General features: G+C 36.5%; 1 protein-coding gene across 2 annotated transcripts in view; it reads right to left on the bottom strand.

Moving 5' to 3' along the window:
* Nucleotides 1-16,549, bottom strand: part of HELLS (helicase, lymphoid specific) — a 40,835-nt gene extending 24,286 nt beyond the window's left edge. For both annotated transcript variants that reach the window (XM_046655325.1, XM_046655326.1), the window contains exons 1-8: nt 16,406-16,549; nt 15,871-15,992; nt 11,952-12,074; nt 8,921-8,977; nt 6,425-6,461; nt 6,274-6,338; nt 3,269-3,310; nt 179-403 (exon numbers count right to left, since the gene is read on the bottom strand). In XM_046655325.1, the coding sequence (XP_046511281.1) occupies nt 179-403; nt 3,269-3,310; nt 6,274-6,338; nt 6,425-6,461; nt 8,921-8,977; nt 11,952-12,074; nt 15,871-15,992; nt 16,406-16,436 (702 nt within the window). In that variant the 5' untranslated portion in view covers nt 16,437-16,549. The remainder of the gene's footprint in view (nt 1-178; nt 404-3,268; nt 3,311-6,273; nt 6,339-6,424; nt 6,462-8,920; nt 8,978-11,951; nt 12,075-15,870; nt 15,993-16,405) is intronic.
* Between the last annotated feature and the right edge of the window lie 686 nt (nt 16,550-17,235).

Raw genomic sequence — 17,235 nt, 5'->3', positions numbered from 1 at the left:
AATTTTTACTTTTAAAAATTTACTCTAGGAAAATAAATTAGAAAATATTTACACACAAATGCCTGTTGTACTTATAACAGTAAAACACGGAAGGAATGACTCAAGTTGTGTTACACTACATTAATAGATCATAATAAAAATGAACGAGTATCTTGAATTAAAATTGAGAATTCATTACCCTAAGCCATTCCATGCCTTCCACTTGGTACCATCGCATCACCCCTCCTATAAAGTGTTTTGGTTGCTGAAAGGGTACTGGTTGTCCATTACATTTCCGAACTGGGTCAAAAAAGAATTTAGTATTCTGTCTAACCGTTTGAGACAATCTATCTTTAATTATACTATTTGAATCTTTGTTTCTCTGAAGATCTTCTACACAGAGATTAGATGAAGAGCTTTCATCCTATAAAGAAAAAAGTTTAATTAGAAGTTTGATACATAATGCTGCAACCCCCTATTGATCAGAAAATGTAACTACACGTCACAAGTTACCCAGTCCTATAACCATTAATTATGGAGAAATAAAACCATATGTTAAATAAAACCCTAAAGACAGTTACCTCCACACCCTCACAAATGCAATGTCATTGAAAAACGACTTCTGAAAACAACCCTTATAGATTATAGGCACACACTTTTGAAATGATCTTTACAATTGTACCAACCTTCCAAACCTCTAAAATATGCTACCCAAGAATTATTAAACTATTTTCTTTTTTTCTGTTTGTTTTTTGGAGGTTTTCGTTTTTGTTTTTTCTTTTTGAGGAAGATTAGCCCTGAGCTAACCTCTGTGCCCATCTTTCTCTACTTTATATGTGGGATGCCTGCCACAGCATGGCTTGACAAGCAGTGCATAGGTCTGCACCCAGGATCTGTACCAGCGAACCCAGGGCCGCCAAAGCAGAACATGCGAACTTAACCACTGCGCCACCAGGCTGGCCCTATTAAACTATTTTCTTAATAATTTCCTTCACCAATAACAAAGATAATGGAGAATGTCTGTTTTAAAAAAGAAATAACTTTCCTTTGAAGGAACATAGAAACATTTACTTCCATCTAAGTAACTACTCTCGTTGAAGGGAAAGGGGCAAAGTAGTTTAAAAACTTACTCTATCACACTTAGGACTGTCAGTTTATCTGTTTGTGACACTCAGGACCAACTTATGACCAATGATAGATTCTACTGGCTAGCAATGTCCACAACTCCATTTTAAGAATGTGAAAAAGAGTATTAAGTCAATTTAAAGGGAAAAGTCTTATAAATGATCAGTCTTATAAGTGATGCTACAAGTGCATATTCATGTGGAAAAATATGAACCTTGAGTTTCACCACTCCATATATAAAATTATTTTGTGATAAAGTTATACATTTAAACATCAAACCCAGAACCATAAAGCTTTTAGAAGAAAACAGAGACTATTTTGACAACCTTGTGATAGGCAATGATTTCTTATACAAGACCAAAAAAGTACCAATCACCCAAAGGAAAAAAAGTGATAAATTGAGCTATTACAAAATTTAAAATTTATGATTAAAAGATATCATTAAAAAAATGAGCAGGCAAGCCACAAACTGAAAGAAAATATAGTACATAAATCTGACAAAGAACATGTATCCAGAATACATAAAGAAATCTTACATATCAACAATAAAAAGACAACCCAATAAATGGGCAAAAGAAATAAAGAGAAACTTTATAAAAGAAAACATACAGGCATTAAGAATGTGAAAATATACTCTGCATCATTAGAAATTAAGAAAATGCAAAATAAAACCACACAAGACTCATTTCACATTCAGTAGAATGGCTAAAATTAAAAAGACTAACAACATGAAATACTAGCAATACTAAGAAAGGAAACTTTTCCACACTCCTGGTAAGAGTAAAACGATGTGTTCACTTTGGAAAAAGATACGCATTTTTATAAAGTTCAGCATACATTTACCATATGATCCAGCAGTTCCATTCCTAGGTACATACTCAAGAAATATGCAAACATGTCCATACAAAGACTTCTACACAAATTATCATAGCAGCCTTATTCATCATAGTCGCAAACTAGAAATAATCCAAATGCCCATCAAGAAAATGGATAAAGAAATTATAACATTCATTCAATGGAATACTACTCAGCAACAAAAAGAAACCAACTAGTAATAAACTCAACAACATAAATGTGCTTCAGTCATGTTGACTGAAAAGTAGAAGGAAATAAAATATTGTTATTTGGTTTGTATGAAAACTTGCTTGTGATGGAAGTTAAAAAATCAGGCAAAAGTAGTTTGTGATAGAAATCAAAAAGTAGCTGCCTCTAGGTTTGGGGTTAGGGAAATGACTGGAGATACAACGGATCCTTTTACCATAATGGAAAGGTTCTATACCTTGATTTGGATGATGACTACATAGATGGATACATTTGTCAAAATTCATCAGAATGAACACAAGAACAGCATATTTATTGTATATTATAAAATGAGGTGGAAATCCCACAGTAAATCTTGATATAAGATTAGATTATGCCTTTATCTTTAAAAATGCAACTAAATATTATTTAAAATATGCTCATGTAATCTTATTTACATTTAACATGGTTGGGTTATAATTCCATCATAAATTAACCCTTATGCTGAACAAAAATCAATGCACTTTTGTGGCATAAATAGTGGACAAAATTATGAAAGCCAAATGGATTCTCTCTGATTTTATAATTAATCATCAATTTTCCCAAGGGCCTATTAATCTTTGATAGGTAAATTAATTTACTTCATATCTCGTAGTAAACATTTTCATGTTATAATTATTTTTGCTTCCCTAAGAAATCCTGTACTTGTAGGGACTTGGATAGTAAATACTCAGATAAGAAGGAACCTCTCTATAAAATGGGAGTGGGGTGGGAATCAAGCCTTCCCAAACAGAACCAAAGAACATCTTTAAGGCCAGCAACCAGATTAACATCCCTGATAGTGTCCACAAGCTGTGGAACATATATATGCATACGGTTACAGGCACTTGTATCATTGCTAGACTCCCAAGGACCCATAATTTAATATTTACACATTAAGAAACATGCAATAGGACACCTAAAGTTGATACATAAGAAAGAATCATGTTAGGATAAAGAAGTGAATGGGTATTTTTTTTTTTAAGGCTATGAAATAGGGTAACTAGTGAGGAAAAAAATGTACATTGGTGATTAAAAGAAAGGGGCTAATAATTACGGAAGGAAATACGACTCCTTAATTTAGTATCTATTATAAATCTCTTACCTCATTCTCCTTTTTATTTTTTTTAGCCACAGACAAAATTTCCTAAAACATTAAGAAAACAAAAACAAAATAACAATATATGTAGTTCATTCAATTATTTACTCAACAAACATTTATTCTGTTCTGATTTTATGCCAGGAAATGGAGAGAAGGTTCTCAAAGTAATTAAAATACAGACGACTCAAACTGGTGGACCCTAAGCAAAATTAAGCCAACGGTGTCTTATAAAATTCTGAATTACTCAGCAACACTTAAAAATTGGGATATTTATTCATGAATTTTCCAGTTGTCTTTTTTTAATCAAAGTTTACCTGAATAGACTAAGTCCCAATTCACACATGGCAACACTCCTAGTACAGAGTGGCAAATCACAGCCTGTGGACCAAATCTAGTTGGCAACTTGATTTTATAAATAATTGGAATAAGTCAATTTCCAATTATAATTATAAATTAAATTATATTATTATAATTATATATTTAATATTTTAATATACTTAATTTAAATATATTATATTTAATATAATATTATTTATTATTATTGTAATTTCCAATTATAAATAGCTGGAAAAAGTCAGGCTTATTTGTTTAGTTTGTCTCTGGCTGCTTTCAGGCTACAATGGCAAAGTTCAGGCCTGATTAAGTTACCCACAAAACTACTCAAAGCCAAAAATATATACCATCCAACCCTTTAGAGAAAAAGCTTTCCAAACACTGCTCTAGAGTCAAGGTGTGGGCTCTCCCGTTATTCAAGGATTCACTCCCAAATGTCCCAACTCCAGCCCACTTTACAATTTAGGCCTCTGTGAATAGATGTATGAGTTTGCAATCTGGAGCATGATGAAAAGACAAATAAATTAAAAATACAGAATAAAAGTGTTTTGATTTTGAAGTTATCTACTTGATGCTAAGGGTGTGGAGATAAGCAACGTCTGAGCGCCACCTGGTGACGTAGGAGAGTATTATGTTATATCAAATTACCTAAAAAACTGTCATAAGGCGCATAAACATTAAAGACCGAGTATGGGGACATTTCAGGCAGAGAGAATACCACGTGCAGAGGACAAAGAGGATAAAATAATATGATACATTCAAGAAACTTTAAGCGTACCTCAAATTTAAGATGAGCAGGAAAAGCACTTGACATGTCAGTAAGTGGCTGAGAGACACATACATGTGTCATGCGTGTATGTAAAGTATTAGGGAAATACAGATTATTCATATTCTAAGGCTCAAGGTACTTCATATAGGGAACTGCTAGAAGAGTTGTTTTTAAGTGACTAAATAAGGTGAAGCTTTTTGGAGAACAATTTGTAATGAATCAAAACATAAGCACACCACCACCTATGAAGTATTATAAAAAATTAAACCTCATAATTAAACTCCTCACTCTGCTTACCTCTAACAGCTTCATCCTTCACCACCCTTTCGTTTACATACAAACCAGAGCCAAATATACTTTTTTGAGCTTGCCAGGATCTCTCCTGCCTCTGGAAGTTTGTCAAAAGTTATCTCTTCCTAAAATACTTTCCTACTGCTTTCCCTGTTCCTAACTCTTTCCCTATTAACCTCCCTGCCATCTTTAAAGGATTTAACTTTTACCCCTCAAGTTTCAACTTAGATGTCACTTCCCAGAAGAAAACTATGAACCTCATGCCTGATTTAAGAGCCTCACTATATGCTCTATAGCGTCCAATTTTCCAATTATAATTGACTACTTACTTCTATATATTTCTCACTGGATGTGGGCTAAGGCAAAGACAGTGTTTACCTTTCTTTCTAACTGATCTTATCCACTTAGGACAGAGTTTGCCCACAGCAGATATGCCACAAACATTTCATGAGTCATATTAAGAGCTACACTTAAGTGATTGCATTTAGTGATAAAGCAATCAACTAAACTTCAATAAATCTCATTAATAAACTGCAGGCTGAGTATGTTCCATAATCAATTAAATGGGTCCTGGGGCCCGCCTGTGGCTGAGTGGTTAAGCTTACATGCTCCACTTCGGCAGCCCAGGGTTTCACTGGTTCAAATCCTGGGCACCTACATGGCACCAGGCATCAGGCCATGCTGAGGCAGTATCCCACATAGCACAACCAGAGGCACATCACAACTAGAACATACAACTATATACTGAGGGGCTGTGGGGAGAAGAATTCAAAAAATTAAATTAAATTAAAAAAAAGAAAAAGATTGGCAACAGTCGTTAGCTCAGGTGCCAGTCCTTAAAAAGAAAAGGGTCCTGATTATTATTTTTAAATGAAAACAAAAAAAAAATCAGAGCACATCCCTAAAGACAAATATTATGTGAAATTTTATATTTTATTAAGACCTAAAGAGCCTGAATTTCAGCTAGAATAAAAATGCAGTAGGTAATAAGTTTAGTTTTTTTGGGTTTTTTGCTGAGCAAGATTCCCCCTGAGCGAACACCCATGCCAATCTTCCTCTAATTTTTAGTATGTGGGCTGGCAGCACAGCACGGCCGCTAAGAGAGTGGTGTAGGTCCACACAAGGGAATTGAACCTGGGCCACCAAAGCACAGTGAACTGAACTTAACCACTAGGCCACCAGGGCTGGCCTCAGGATAGAATTTTTTTAAATATAAGAATGTAATGAATTAAAATATGCTTAAGGAATATTTAAGGTTTGTCATAATTGAAGATGCTCTTTAATTTCTATTTTATGAGGTAACAAGTGAGAAGGTGGAAAAGCAATCTGGTTTTAGAAATGAATATATGATTTTAGCTCCTTAAAGGTCTTCAACAAGAAACAAGATCAAACTGCTAAAGGTAAGGCTTTGAGGTTACAAGAAATTATAATTTCTGATTAGCCAAGCTCATGCTCCTTTAACAAACAGGAAGACAAGACCATCTTCTTCCCTAAAACGCTTAACAGGCTCAAAAGCAAGTAAGAGCGATCCATGCAGCTTTAATGTGGTTCAAAACCCACAGTAGGTGTTACTCAACATGGAATCTTATGTACCCTTCCCCCTTGTTTTTTTTACCTCTTTTGACATGACCTCTGAAATATTGTATGATTCATCTTCTCTTCCTCTTTTCTTTCTCATAACTATAAAAAAAATCATTTTATGTTTGACAGTAATTAAAGCAAAAATACAAACACATATTCTTCAAAACTAGAACAAGGATATTTACCTGGATTCTCCTCATTTACATCAATGGAATTTTTACCCTATAAAACAAGGATTTAGAATATTATTTTTCTAAGGACTTCTATGGTATTACATATTAAAAGGTACTGATTAAGTAAATGTTCCTTGGAGTTGAACCACATCCACAACTCTTTTGTGCATATTATACCATTATACCTACCAACATGTAATCTTTTTCTGTATTTCCCTACAATAACTTCTTTGTAACCATATCCCTCTACTTTTTCCCAAAGACTCTATTTTCCTCAATATTCTTCCATTTAAGAAGACAAATTTCAAAATTAAACATAGAAGGCATTTTTATTTTGAAATTACCATGCACATCTTCTGTAACTGTCCGTTTATGCTCAAAGATATTCAATGCGTATGGTATGGAAGAAGCACTGATTTTCAGTAAAATTTATAAGTTAAATACAACTAAAAAGAGAAATAAAAGAGAATACTGACTAAAAAATTTTAGGGGAAATAAGGAAAAGGAAGAGATGTTAAAAAACAAAGTTTCAAAGCAAGAGTTGGAAAAGATGATTAAGAACAGGTAGACAGCATGTATATGAAATCAAAATGACAAAGAAATAAGAAAAAAAATGAAGTAAAAAAGGTAACAGATTAAGAGAAAACACCAAAAGGGACTAGCGAGATGGGAGTAGGTAGAATTTAATGGTTGGCACCTTTAGAACAAAAGCGAAAAAAAGCAAAACCCTGGTATATAGTTAGCTGGACAAAAGTGAAAGATGGTTTGAATGTACAGGTTGAAGAACAGGGAGTAAACGGTTAAGCCAGTAAAATTATATGTTCTTCAAAAGCCCAAAATAAGTCCTTAGAACTAGCAACCGAGTCAAATATTAGTTTTCAAGAATTGCTTTTGTTGCAAAATTACCTACCATGTACTTTAACATCACCTCTAACCACACTAAGAATCAAGGTAATTGTACTTAAAGATACCCTATCTATTTTGCCTATTAGCATTTTCATATTTCCTAATAAAGTCAGTTTAGTATAGAAGTTAAGTGTGGGGTCTGAAACTAACCCTGGGTTCAAATTCTGGCATTATTATTTACTAGATATGTGACCTTCAGCAAGTTACAGCCAATTCTCATTCACACTAATTATATTCTATAACGTTGCTGCAAATACTTAATTAGTGACCAGTGAATCACTGCCTCTAGGAGAAATACAAGTTTAGGTTCCTGTAAGCCTCTGGTCACATTTTCATCAATCAAAACATAATCCTGTTTTTCATGTGTGTTGCTGTTTAGAGACATCTTAGTTAATATACACGTTGATTAACATTGAACCCAGGGCCAACAGCACTGTAACTCACACCTGAAGGAAGCTTATCTAACATGGATTTCCTTCATGAGGCACATCACAGCCCTTCTGCATTACAAACACTAGACAGCACTTCAGTACAATGTGGCTAGGGCCACTTTAAACAGCAAAATCAACAAAAAGCACAAATGCAAAAATCGTGGCGTTAAACAGACCACAAAAAGGATACTTCTTTGCAGTGTGACCGCTTAAATAAAGCAGATCACTACTGTGAGCTCAGCTGGAAATGTTGTGTACTGGGAGACTCAATTTCTTTGCCATTCTGCACATGCACATGTCTGTGTACAACCACAAAAACAGGAGTATTGATTCTGAAGTTCAAATAAATTTTAGCAAGTGTTAACTGGTAGATATGGAATCTACAAATAATGATGAAGTGTATCTCCTTCATCAGCTTCTTTATATGTGAAATGGGGATAATAAAAATACCTCTACCTAGGAGGGCTGTTTTGAGAATAAAGAAAAACAAGTAAAACTTATTTACTTTATTTATTATTGTTCTAATACCTGACACACAGTAAGTACTCAATAAATGTTGCCTTTATTATTTCTCTTTTCACTAGCACAATTGTTCTTTATACAATTCCCATTAATACGGCATTAAACAGCCTCATGTTAAAACATATTCCCCAAAAAGATTACATTTAAAATTCAGGCTATTTGAATTCAGTCTAAATGAATGCTCTATTATCTGAAATGATATCAGCAGATACACTCTCTGCTCTAACTTTGGCTCCACTGCTGAGCTATGCACAAGACACAAATTTAGATTATTGTCATAGCTGCAAGTTGACATGAGGTTGGAGGCATGAAGGAGAAAGAGTAATCATTACAAGCTCCAAGAGAGCTGGCCACTAATAAAATGCTATGAGGTATAAAACAGTTGCAGATTTTTTCCAGTTCAGAAAGTAAAATTTTGCTATTACCAAAAACAGTCCACAGAATAAGAAACTGAAAGGGGTCATTCTTTAGCTCTCCTTTCATATCTAAAAGACTGAGAAACAGATCTTACATTTCTATGCAACCTGAAACAAAGATAGGTTATCAGATAAAGAAGGTTGAAATTAAATAGATGATCAATAAAGTCAAAAACAATCTCTTTAATATTTAAGGTAACATATACAAAATATTCCAGCTTACTACATATTACCTTTGTAACTTTTAAAGATTCCTTTTTTCTCTCCAATTTCTCTTTCTTCTTCTGTTCCTGTAAAATAATTTTTTCTTAATGTCACAAATGGAAAATGCAAAGTATAAAACACATCTCAAATAACTTATATTCACAAACAAACTATATAAAAATTAAAACAATGGAGAACTTCCACTTCAAGCCTTTGGAGAGCAAGAAGAAACAGATTTACCCTCCTGCCTTAAACAACTAAAATCCAGGTAAAATAATTAAACCATGGTTTTCAAACAACATACAGCAAAAGACAGTAACAGTGACAAAGGAAACAAATGAGGGCAATCTTCTGATTGCCCAGGTTAAAGGCAATTTCCAAGTGCAAATAATAGAGGGAGAATCCAAACAGAGTTCAACCGTCTCCCTGAGTTGAGACAGAGCACAAAACTTAGAGCAGCTAGCATATCCAGGATGAAGCACCAGAGAAGGAGAGCTGCGCACAAAGAAAGCTCTGAAGATCTGAGGCCGAGTCTTCAGGCTAAGTACCCATCAGTGCATGAGTGTAGCAACACCAAGGCCAGGAAAAGAGCCACTAGAAAGAAGACGGAACAATCCCCTGTGCTCATAAGGGATCAGGAACAGTTCACACTCCTGTCATCCAAAGCAGAAAGGCCTCCTAACACACAGGGCATCAAAAAGAGTGCTCTGTACAGGGACCGGGTTATTCCTAGACTAAAAGCTGTTCCATATGCACCCTAACAAAGCTTTAAAAGCAAGACACAAAAGGATTCAAATCATTTCTAAGAGGAGGTCAAAAGGGTATATGCCTTATAATAACTCACTAAGCTTGATATTTGTTTTGTTTTTCTACATCTGTGTTTCTTTTTACTATACAAAGCTTTAAAAGGGGATTTCAACAAAGGAAAAAAACTTAGCAAATGGAGCAAAATCTTGATTGATAATTGTTACATGTGAATGATGGGGACACAGGGATTTATTGTAGTCTCGAAATTTGCACAAGTTTTTAAATTTTCATACGTTCTAGTAGATAATAAATTATATAGTATTCTAGATAAGTGCAATGGGAAGAACAGAGCAAGGTAAAGGGGATCAGGAGTGTGAGAGCGGAGGTGGTGTCAGGTAGCAACTTTATTTAAGGTTGTCAGGGCAGGCCTCACTGAGAAAATGTTTAAGCCAAGGCTTGAAGATGATGAAGCAAGCAATGCTGCTATCCTGCGAGAAGAGGGTTCCAAACAGAACAGCCATGGCAAAGACCCAAAGGCAGGAAACACTCTTAGAACGAAGCGTGAAAGTTAATGGTGTTGAGGGAGGCAGCCACATTGCTTACAGTCTTGTAAGGCCTTGGTAAGGACTTTAGCTTTGTCAGAAACAATGTAAGCTGGAAAGCAGTGAAACATCATTAGAGTAGTGAGTGGGGGCAGGGCAGGGGGTGGAGGACGGCGGAAAGGAAAAGGAAGCAGTGAAGAAAAACAATTCTTTACCCAGTAGAAACATCTTTCAAAAAATGAAGACAAACGAAGACTTTTTCAGACATATAAAAGCTGAAAGAACATATCATCAACAGAAAATGTAAATGAAATCTTTAACAGAAAGCAGGTCAGTGGCTATCTGGAAATGAGGGAAGACAGGAATAAGGGATGGGAGTGAATTAAACAGGGGCAGGAGGGGCTGACCCCATGGCCTAGTGGTTTAGTGTTTAAGCTCAGCACACTCTGATTCAGCAGCCAGGGTTCGGTTTCAGGGGTCAGACCCACACCACTTGGCAGCCATGCTGTAGCAGCAACCCACATGCAAAACAGAGGAAGACTGGCCAGTATGTTAGCTCAGGGTGAATCTTCCTCAGGAAAAAAACAGGGAAGAGGGCAGGAAATTAGCCATTAAAAAAAGGAATGAAATCATGCCATTTAAGACAACGTGGATGGACTTAAGGGCATTATGCTAAGTGAAGTAAGTCAGAGAAAAACAAATACCACATGATCTCACTCATATGTGGAGTCTTAAAAAAAAAACAAAACACAAACTCTTACATACAGAGAACAGATTGGTGGTTGGGGGGCGGGCAGTGAAGGGGATCAAAAGGTACAAATTTCCAGTTATAAAATAAATCAGTCATGGGAATGTAACGTACAGCATGGCAACTGTTGTTAATAATACTATATTGCATATTTGAAAGTTGCTGAGGGTAAATCTTAAAAGTTCTCATAAAAAAACAATTTGTAATCATGTATGGTGATGAATGTTAACTAAACTTATTGTGGTATCATTTTGCAATATATACAAATATCAAATCATTACATTGTACACCTGAAACTAATACGTCAATTATACCTCAATAAAAAAGGGGGGGCAGGAAGAATTTTTTCGAGTTGATGATGATGTTCATTATATCTGATTGTAGTGGCTTCATGGGTGTATGTATGTCAATACTTACAAAACTGTACATTTTAAATGTATGTAGTTTATGTCAATCATATTTCAATAAGCAATTTAGGAAAAAAAAGACTAAGAAAAATAAAATTCACAATTTCCAGCATCCAAAAGAAAAAAAAAAACACTAGACAGGATAAAAATCAGTCAATAGGTAAAAAGAAAAATAAATGGTGGGACATTCATACAATGGAATGCTTCTCAGGGATAAAAAGAATGACCCATTGAATAGACACAACATAAGTAAATCTCAAAAACATGCTGAGCTAAAGAAGCAAGACACAAGAATACTTACCATATGATTCCATTTATATAATATTCTAGAAAAAGCAATACCAATCTGCTGTGACAGAAAACAGATTATCAGTGGTTGCCGGGGTCCAGGCATGGGGATCACTGAGACAAGGGAACTTTTTGGGGTGATGAAAATGTTCTTCATCTTGATTGTGCTGATGGTTATTTATACAGGTCTATACATTGGTCAAAACTCATCAAATAGTACATTTTAAAATGTGTTCATTTTATTGTATGTAATTTATATTTCAACAAAACTTTTTAAAAAATTTAAGCTACTGGTTGTAATCAATTGATTACAATCACCTATACATACCTCTAATTGTTGCTGTTCCATTTTAGTCAATAAAAATTTGGAGTAGATATTGCTTTTTTCAAGCAAATGTTGAAGTCTACGGTACCGAATGTCCATGGATTCTCTATCCCAAGACATGCGAGCCTATCCAAAGAGAAAATTTCCCCGTAATTAAGTTATCTTGATGTACACTGACTTTTTTTGCATAAGGTGTAACAAAAATGGCTAGATAAGTGCTCTCTAGGTTTAATATATTTCCTGTAGTTAAAAAAAAAGTTTACAATATTAAATTCATTTACTAAAAATAGTTTATTTTCCAAACCAAAAACTAGAACAAATAGCTGAAAAATATGATTCTTGGGTTCAACAGGCAATCTGGTAAGATGTAGTTTGGATACCAAAATACTGAAATTTAGGACAGTGGACATATGGTTACCGGCATCTACTGAGCTGAGGATCCATTTTTAAAATATTGAAATTAAAGTTAGAAAGTAAATATTTAATTCAAGGTGGATTTATGTTTTTAAACAAGCAAACGATTTCAGAAAAGAAAATTCTTATATACCAGTTTTATTCAAAAGAGCATTAGAATGAAAAAACCTCAGTGGCTAGGGATTAGAACATCTATTTGTAGAACTTAAAAAGTGTATTGTCAAAACACTTCAACATGCTAAATCTATGGATGATTTCTTACAAGCATCTCTTTCCACCTCAGTATTGTGTTCCCCTCACCTTTTTGCTTTCTTACTGTCATACTGCCATACTCTTAGCTTTATCTTTCACCTCTGTATACCTTCCAATTACAAACCGTTGCTTTTCATGTTACTTTTACACACGATTTATTTACTGAGTGATTTCTAAGAGTCTACAATAGTCTAGTGGCTGAGGAGGAATCCTCTCTTAATTCACATTGCTAAAAGTTAAATATTTTAAAAGAAAAATACCAGAGAGTACAAGATAGAAAAAATAAAAGCAACAAATAAATAATATAGTTCAGTGGTCCACAAACTTTTTCTGTAAAGGGCCAAAGGGTAAATATTTAAGCATCATATGGTTTGTACTGCAAATATACAATTCTGCTTTTTTTCTTGGATAAGAGGGGTCATAGACAATATGTAAACAAATGGGCGTCGTTGTGTTCCAATGACATTTTACTTACATAACTAAGCACAGGCCAACTCCAGTTCATAATTTGCCAACCTAGTATAATCTGAATTCAAAGGAAAGCATCAAGTGGGTTGAAGAGAGTCAAGTGAGAGCTAAATTCATCTACTAAAGCCAAATACATGCAAACCTCACCAACCAGCAACGCCACTCCTGAGACAGAGTAAGGGTGTGCGTGTGTGTGTCCATGCACACACTCGCATGGGCTAAAGTTAGCATAATCTAATTAAGTTTAATTTAGTGGTTAAGGACTGACTTTGCAACTCAGACACCATTGTATGTTGGCTTCTATTTCCTAGATCTTATGTCCTCTCTCTAGTTTTTCTTCCAAAATAAACTGCTTTTCTATTACAAAACACTGACAATAAGATGTCTAAGAATAAGTCTAAAGTGACACATGTGCATTACAGAAAAATTAAATATTAAAAAAAAATCACCCATAATCCTACTGTGCAGATAATCTGTTAACATCTTATCAGACTGTATTTTCAGTTCTTTTAGGACAGCCTTTCTTTTATCATTACCACTATACTTCTGCGATTATACCTGGCAGTCAACGAATGAGGCAGATATTATAAATGGGGATATAAAATTAGACTTCATAAAGATGAATTCTTAAGTTTTTCTTTTTTAAGTTTTTTTTATTTTTTCCTTTTTCTCCCCAAAGCCCCCAGGTACATAGTTGTATATTCTTTGCTATGGGTCCTTCCAGTTGTGGCATGTGGGAGTTGTGGCATGTGGGACGCTGCCTCAGCGTGGTTTGATGAGCAGTGCCATGTTCGCGCCCAGGATTCGAACCAACGAAACACTGGGCCGCCTGTAGCGGAGAGCGCGAACTTAACCACTCGGCCACGGGGCCAGCCCCTTGAATTCTTAAATTTTTAACTTTCTTAATCTGTTTAAAACTTTAGCTAAAATATTCTGGACTTAATTTAGATATATCTGCTACCTTAAATTCTGTTCAGGATAAATTAGCATAATTTTTTAAGTAATTAAAGTTTTAAGATGCCATCATGGAACAATAATTTATAATTAACATAATTAATACTATGCTAATGTTTAACCTTTAAACCCAATCTTCCCTATTTCAAAATAATTTTGTAGTAAATCTTATTTATCATTACTCTTTCTTGACTTAACAATTTTATTGTTTGTTTTATTAAGGTAAATTGTAGCTCCATCTGTGGAAAGCACTGAGTGCCTGGCAAGGAGCATCTCTTGACGACTAGAGTGAAAGAGTATGCCAATGGACACCAACAGCACCAATTCCCCACTGTCTACCCCATTATCTCTCCCATCACCAACTCTAAGATTTAGGCGATGAGGAGGAGGGGAGTTATATTTCAGTCTACACAATATGAACTATTTTCCTTTTACCTCTCCAAGAAATCTCCCAACTCTTACCTTTTCCCCTCCCCCACTACATATACACGAATGCTACTCTTCTAGACTAACAATGACTTCTTTCAAAAGCAAATGCAGGTAAAAAGCCAAAGAAGATAACTGCAGCAAATGAATGTCAAAGTAGTTCTCCAGGCTCTTCACAAAACTTAAAGTCTCCTAAAGGAAAGTAAATGCTTCCCATTAAGGAACTTAAGCTGGCTCTACCTCTCTTAAGTACTTCTAAATATATGCCCATAAATACAGTATTCTCCCAAAAAGAAAAGGAATCTTTACTTTTGCATAGTGAGTTTTTGGCCTCCAAAGACAGGTAGGAAGAGACTTAACTCTTAGAATTCTCTCCAGTCACCTAGGGAATAACTAAAAGTGTCAAGGGCAAAAATTAATAAATTCTTTTAATACCTCTACAAAAAAGCAATGTAACGACAACAGATGACAATACTACCAGATTTTTAGCATATTACACCTTTGTGTCAGAAGGACTGAAAAGAGCTCTACGCTTTATTCACGGAAGGACTGAAAATGAATTAGAAATGGCTATTTTAAGTTCTAGGATATGTAACTGCATCATATTATTCAATGTATATTTCCTTAGAGAGGTATAGGGTTAAGGACAAGAACTCTGGCGACCGGTGGAGTTCAAATTTGAGTTCATTAGCGTGTGACCCCCAACTGCCTCAGTTTCCTCATATGTAAAAGATTTCAAAAGTACCTATGTCATCATAATATTGAGGATAAATATATTATCAAAAAAAAGTCACTTAGTAGGTAGTACCTACTAGCCGATGGCATCATTCTTTCTCTTTTACACCCAATAATTAAGCAGCAGGGTAGGACTTGATTACTGAGGTGAAGTATACTTAAGAATTGAATTTTCAAGCAGTTAAAAATTACTTTTAGTAATCTACAAACTAGATACTCTGTGCAAGAAAACCACAATAACTTATCATCAAAAAAAGTACACCAAGTTTTACCTAAAGGAATCTTATTTAGCATTAGCCCAAGAAACCAAGAAAACAAAAAGCAAGTTGATCACTTAGGTGGAAAACACCACTGAGAGAATTTACTAGAGAGGATTCACTACCGACATTGGAAGAATTATAATAGCTGAACAAGCAATTTGAGATGCTCACTTAAAAGAGAGATGAGGCCACTTTATAGAGTTAAGACTCCATCTCCTAGAGGCATCACTCAAAGCACGTGCGAAGGTTTCTCAAAGATAGCATCTGTAAACACACAGACAGATAAAAAAGAAAGCCCGTTTCCAGGTTTATGAAAACACCAGACTAGTCAACCTAGGAACACAAACCACACCTCCCAGGAAGCAGCAGGTTACTCCCGGCTCTAACGACGATGAACTTGATTCCTAAATTACCTTTTCTAGCATCTTCCGCTCCCTCTCAAGTCCGGCAGCCTCAAGCTGTTCCTCCTCTTCTAGCATGGCTGGGGTAATCACGGCGGGCTCCACTCGCTCAGCCACATCTGGAGCCAGGGACCCTAAGAGGGCAGAAGGCTTTTAAACTGCACTTTTAGAAAACTGCCAATTACTCAACTCCCACATTAAACAATCTTCCTCCTCTTCCCACATGCATCTGAGGCAAAAGACCCACGGAGACGCCAGCATCACCTCTCAGAAGACATCCTAGGTCTTCCCAACGTCACTAAGCTGCCTGGACCCGTTCACAAACCGGGATGCTGAGGAAAATGCAGCTCCCCTGAGTAAAATCTCTTCCATCACGCACGTATGTGCCATTCCGGGAGTCCTCCACGCCCTCTCCACAGCTTCCTTCCCTCCTCAGGCTCTGCCCGGGGTCGGCTCTTCCCCTGAAGCTCGGCTGCAGCCTCCATGCTGCACCCCCCCGGCCCGGGACGCCGCCGCCCGTGCCCGGAAGAAGGTTCTTGTCACTCACCGCCGCTGCTCGCGGGCCGCTGTGCCGGCATGGCTAAACACACACTCTAGAACCAGGTCCCTTGGTCTCAGCGCCTGCAACACCGCGCGCGATATCCTCACAGCGGCTGCCGGTCCGAGTCTTCTCACCAAATCCCCGGCCAGAGAAAAACGCGCGCTTCTCTTTCGCGGGAAAACGCCGTCATCTCGCGATACTTCGTGCTACCCGCCCCGCCCCCGAGTCCCGGAGGCGCGAGATTTGGCGCAGTTTGGTGCTCGTCCGAAACGGTGAGCTTTCACCTGGGCTTGTGTTTCGGGGTTGCGCTGCAGAAGTCGGCCTTTAACCAGCGCTGGGATACCGGGCGAGCCTGCCTGCCGTGGAGGGCCCCGTTTCCTCGCGTGTTGGATGATAGGTCCGAACTACGAAATACTGTAGGAGCGCTCTTAAGAGTTTGCAGGGCACCTTCACGCACTGGCTGATGTGATTAAATCCGCCAAGCGATGATCCTTTAGGTAGAAAGATGTATGAGTATCCAGGTGAGGATGTCGGAAGCGAATACTGCCAGCCTCGCCTGCGAGCCGCAGTGCGTAGCTCACGTTTTGAGTGAATATTCCCCGAAATGACCCAGAAGAGGGCTTTTTTTATGGGTGGAATGAGAGAGAGAGAAATATTAAGATTATGATAGAGTTTTAAAAAGTTGAGGATAAGGGAAAACCGAATGCAGTTTTAAAGGAGCGGAATGGCCAGTAGAAGGGAGGTAAGATTGAGGAATTCCGCAGACCAGTAAAGTGGGCACCTGAAGGAAGAGGCAGGGCTTTTCTTGTCTCTAGTTTTCCCTTCAGCCTTCAATT

This window comes from Equus quagga, chromosome 2 (genome assembly GCF_021613505.1).
Source record: "Equus quagga isolate Etosha38 chromosome 2, UCLA_HA_Equagga_1.0, whole genome shotgun sequence".
In the NCBI taxonomy this organism is placed as follows: Eukaryota; Metazoa; Chordata; class Mammalia; order Perissodactyla; family Equidae; genus Equus; species Equus quagga.
The sequence above is the reverse complement of the archived record's forward strand: the minus strand, read 5'-3'. Positions and strand labels throughout refer to the sequence as shown.